The 3,453-nt window shown below is 40.1% G+C and overlaps 1 protein-coding gene across 1 annotated transcript; it reads right to left on the bottom strand.

Annotated features, from left to right (window-relative positions):
- Positions 1–2,922, bottom strand: TMEM252 (transmembrane protein 252). The gene is made up of 2 exons (XM_061609401.1): positions 2,642–2,922; positions 1–259 (listed from the first exon to the last, which is right to left on the bottom strand). The coding sequence occupies exons 1-2, from the start codon at positions 2,917–2,919 to the stop codon at positions 1–3; spliced, it is 537 nt and encodes a 178-aa protein (XP_061465385.1). The 5' UTR covers positions 2,920–2,922.
- Between the last annotated feature and the right edge of the window lie 531 nt (positions 2,923–3,453).

The following is a 3,453-nucleotide window of genomic DNA, read 5'->3' as shown; positions in this document are numbered from 1 at the left end:
CTATGGCACAGATGCATGGGAAGTCTCTTCAAGCGTTGTTGAGTCATGTTCTGTAGCTTGCTGCACAGATACTTCATATGAAGGTGGCGGCTGTTCCTGAGGGCTGACTTCCTCAATGAATTCCAGGCTGCTCTCTGTGTAAAGAGGTGGGGGCATGTTGTAAGTATCCTTCTCTCGTTCCAGTGGGAGGACCGGCAGTGGGAAAGTATGCTTTTTGGGATCAGTGCTGTCTTCATACGATGGAGGGTAGAAGTCAGGCCTGCACAAAGAACACAGTCAAGACAAAACACACACACACGGTTTAAAAGAGCTCTGTGTTGAAATCATAACAGTCTAGATAGATTGTTTGTAAATGCATCACTGAATAATCTGCCCCTTCCCTAGCCCTGGTCTTTAGCCCATATCTGCAGACAGCATTGCCCTTTCTCCTCAATGGACAGAGTAGAACCTTGCGAACATTTTCAAGAACCTCAAGTACTAGAAGTGCCTAAATTAAGTGGAGTGGGGACGGGGAGGAAGGAATTGGCCAGTTTTGCATTATAAGCCTTTTTGTCTCTAACATTCTGCTTTTAGGAGCACTAATATATCTTCTTGTGAATATGTGTTAAGGCTCTGCCAAGGAACAGTGAGCCTTATTTTTGCCCAATTTATGTGTTACTTTCTTCTATTAGAGCCCCTCTTTGCGAACAGGAAATACATGTTCTGTCTAAGCTTATTTATACAGTGTGATATATTTTGCAGTGCAGGGTGCACACTCTTTCAAAGTGTTAAATCCTGGTTATCTAAACCAGGGCATGTGCTGTGTTATATTTATAGAGCTGCTGCTTCGCCTATTGTGAGTGTTTATGGTGCTGTTACCACAACAGAACAGGAAGTGACATTTGTATCCATGACCCATTAACAAACTTTGCCAGGACAGAGGCCAGCTTGACTTCAGGAAGTGCATCCGTCTTCATTCTAGGAATGGTGAAGACATTTACACAGAAATCTCAAAGGCAGCATGTGCAGATAAAAGTGCACAGCTTTAGCCTTTGTTGAACACAGTTAAAACAATGACGTCAGCTCTTTGAAGTACAGCATGTTCCTTACCTATTTGAAAAATACTGTAGGGCCATGTGCTTATGGGTTTGAGTCATGCCTTCTTGTTTAAAGACCCAGATCCAATTTTAGGATGTTCAATATTCAGGAACCTTTTTAATACCATCCCTTTTGGCATCTCCTGGTAAGGTTGGGAAAGACTCCTGTCTGAAACCCTGGAGAGCTGTGGCTAGTCACTGAGACATTACAGTAGTGAACTAGATGGACCAAGAATCTGTTTGGCTTTAAAGCACCTTCTGATGTTTCTATATGAATTGCAATCCAGTTCATGAGAATATATGTCGCATGGGCATGCTGAATCAACCTGTCTTTTAGACAATCTCTCCCATTAAGGAAGCGTCTGCACCTGCCAAACTTGGACTCAAAGTATAATTGCACTAATAGGCATGGAGCTAAACAAAAAAATCTTGTCATGCTCTTATTCGTTTCTTGCACGTTGTAAACTACCCTTCCTCCAAGGAACACAAACACAAATAATTTGTTTTTTTTTCATGATCATAAAAGACCATCCATCCATGGCCACCCAGGGAAGTTTTGTGTCTATGCAGGGAACTGAGTTTGATCTTTCTACATTGAAATCCAGCACTCTAGCACTAAACTGGACTTTGCATAGTAGGATGCTATCTGTAGTGGAGAATGTTCCAGCCACAATAACTAGTGGGGCTTCTCATATTTTCATATATATACACCTATCTAATTCCAAAAAAGATTGGAACAGGAAGGGAGGATTTATACATATACAATTAATACACCATTAGTAGACTCAGGTTTTACAGTATATGGGAAGGTAATGAATTGGGTGAATTTTGCTGATGATATAGCAGTAACAGCAGAAACAGAAACCTGCAAAACATATTAAATAAAAAATAAGGTTTGCAGCCTAATAAGTGAGAATAAAATAAAGATTTAAAATGGCAATTAGGAAACCACATCTTGTAGCATGTTTGTGCATCTGTATTGAGTAAATACAAAAGAAACAAGCAATCAGGAATCAAGGTAAGAGACGATGGAAGATGCAGAATAAAAAATAAAAGCCGAATACACATGGCAAAATTAACATTTTGTAAGAAGAAATTTCTGCTGGCAGGAGGCATTATGTCTCAAAAATAATTTCATATAAAAACATACATATGGAATTCATCTCTATATGGATATGAAACATGGATGACAGGTTTTAAAAAAGGAAGAATGGAAACAAATGAAAAGAATGTGTTGGAAAAGAATGTGTAAAGTGAGTTAGATAGAAAGGGAAACTAATGAAGAAATATCAGGTACTATTGGGGATAACGACAAGGACCAATGCAAAGTGTGAAAAAGATGCAATCACATATGATGGGGCACATCATAAGAAATGGTGAGCTACTCAAAATATATAACTGGAAAAAATTAGAAGGAAGAAGGCCAAGGACTATATAAGTTAAATAAAGCAAATTAAAGAGAAAGGAAGAGTGAAAACATATGCAGACCTGTACAAGGTTGCATAAGACAGAGAAATGGAACTGAGTCAGTGACCACTCCATGGAATTCAATGCATAAAACATACCTGTCCACAGTATTGATGTGACTCTCTTGATGTCTAGGATTTCCATGGAAGATGCTGTAGAATAAGCCCTTGTGCTTGCTGGCCTCATGATAAGTGCTCCAGAAAATCCCAGAGATGAGAAGAAAGAACCCCAAGGGTAATAGGAAATAGGCAATAGGCAAGCTATTGCACTTGCAGGCAGGGACACCTGTAGAGAAGCAAAAGGCTCCTAAGCAAATAATGGCAAAGCCAAGCAAGAGCACAAACAAGCGGAGAAATGAAAAGAGGTTCTTTGACATCTTTGCAGTTCGTCTCAGCCTCAAGCTTTCAGTAGTTCTGCTTCAGTGCTCCTTCTTGTCTAACTCATTCAGAGTTTTATAGGCTAGATACCCAATTGGCCTTTGGACAATGGAAAGAAGCAGGTAGTATTATGATACTCATTAACCATTTGAAGTTGCCATAATATCTCAAGAGATTAATTTATAATCAAAACACTGCTTGAGAAGAGGCAACAAATGCTTCCTGTTCTGTTTTGCTGCCAGCATAAACTCAACAAACCTTTCCTGCCTATGATCCTGCTAATGGCCAACTCGGGCTGGAAGAGAAATGCAAGACACTTGGGGTTAAACTGGATAATACGTTAGCTTCGTATCTGTGCCCTTAACTCAAATTTTAATTCAAATTGCCAGCAAAAGGGGGTGGGGGCAGAATCCAACTTGGGACCCAAATGTAGCAGGTACTTTCACCCTTTGCTCCCTGCTATAGTCCCAATCCAGAAGGCACCAGGGGGTGACATGCCATTAATTTGCACAGGGAATGAAAACTCCAATTTG

The sequence above is a fragment of the Rhineura floridana genome, chromosome 1 (assembly GCF_030035675.1).
Source record: "Rhineura floridana isolate rRhiFlo1 chromosome 1, rRhiFlo1.hap2, whole genome shotgun sequence".
Classification (NCBI taxonomy): domain Eukaryota; kingdom Metazoa; phylum Chordata; class Lepidosauria; order Squamata; family Rhineuridae; genus Rhineura; species Rhineura floridana.
The sequence above is the reverse complement of the archived record's forward strand: the minus strand, read 5'-3'. Positions and strand labels throughout refer to the sequence as shown.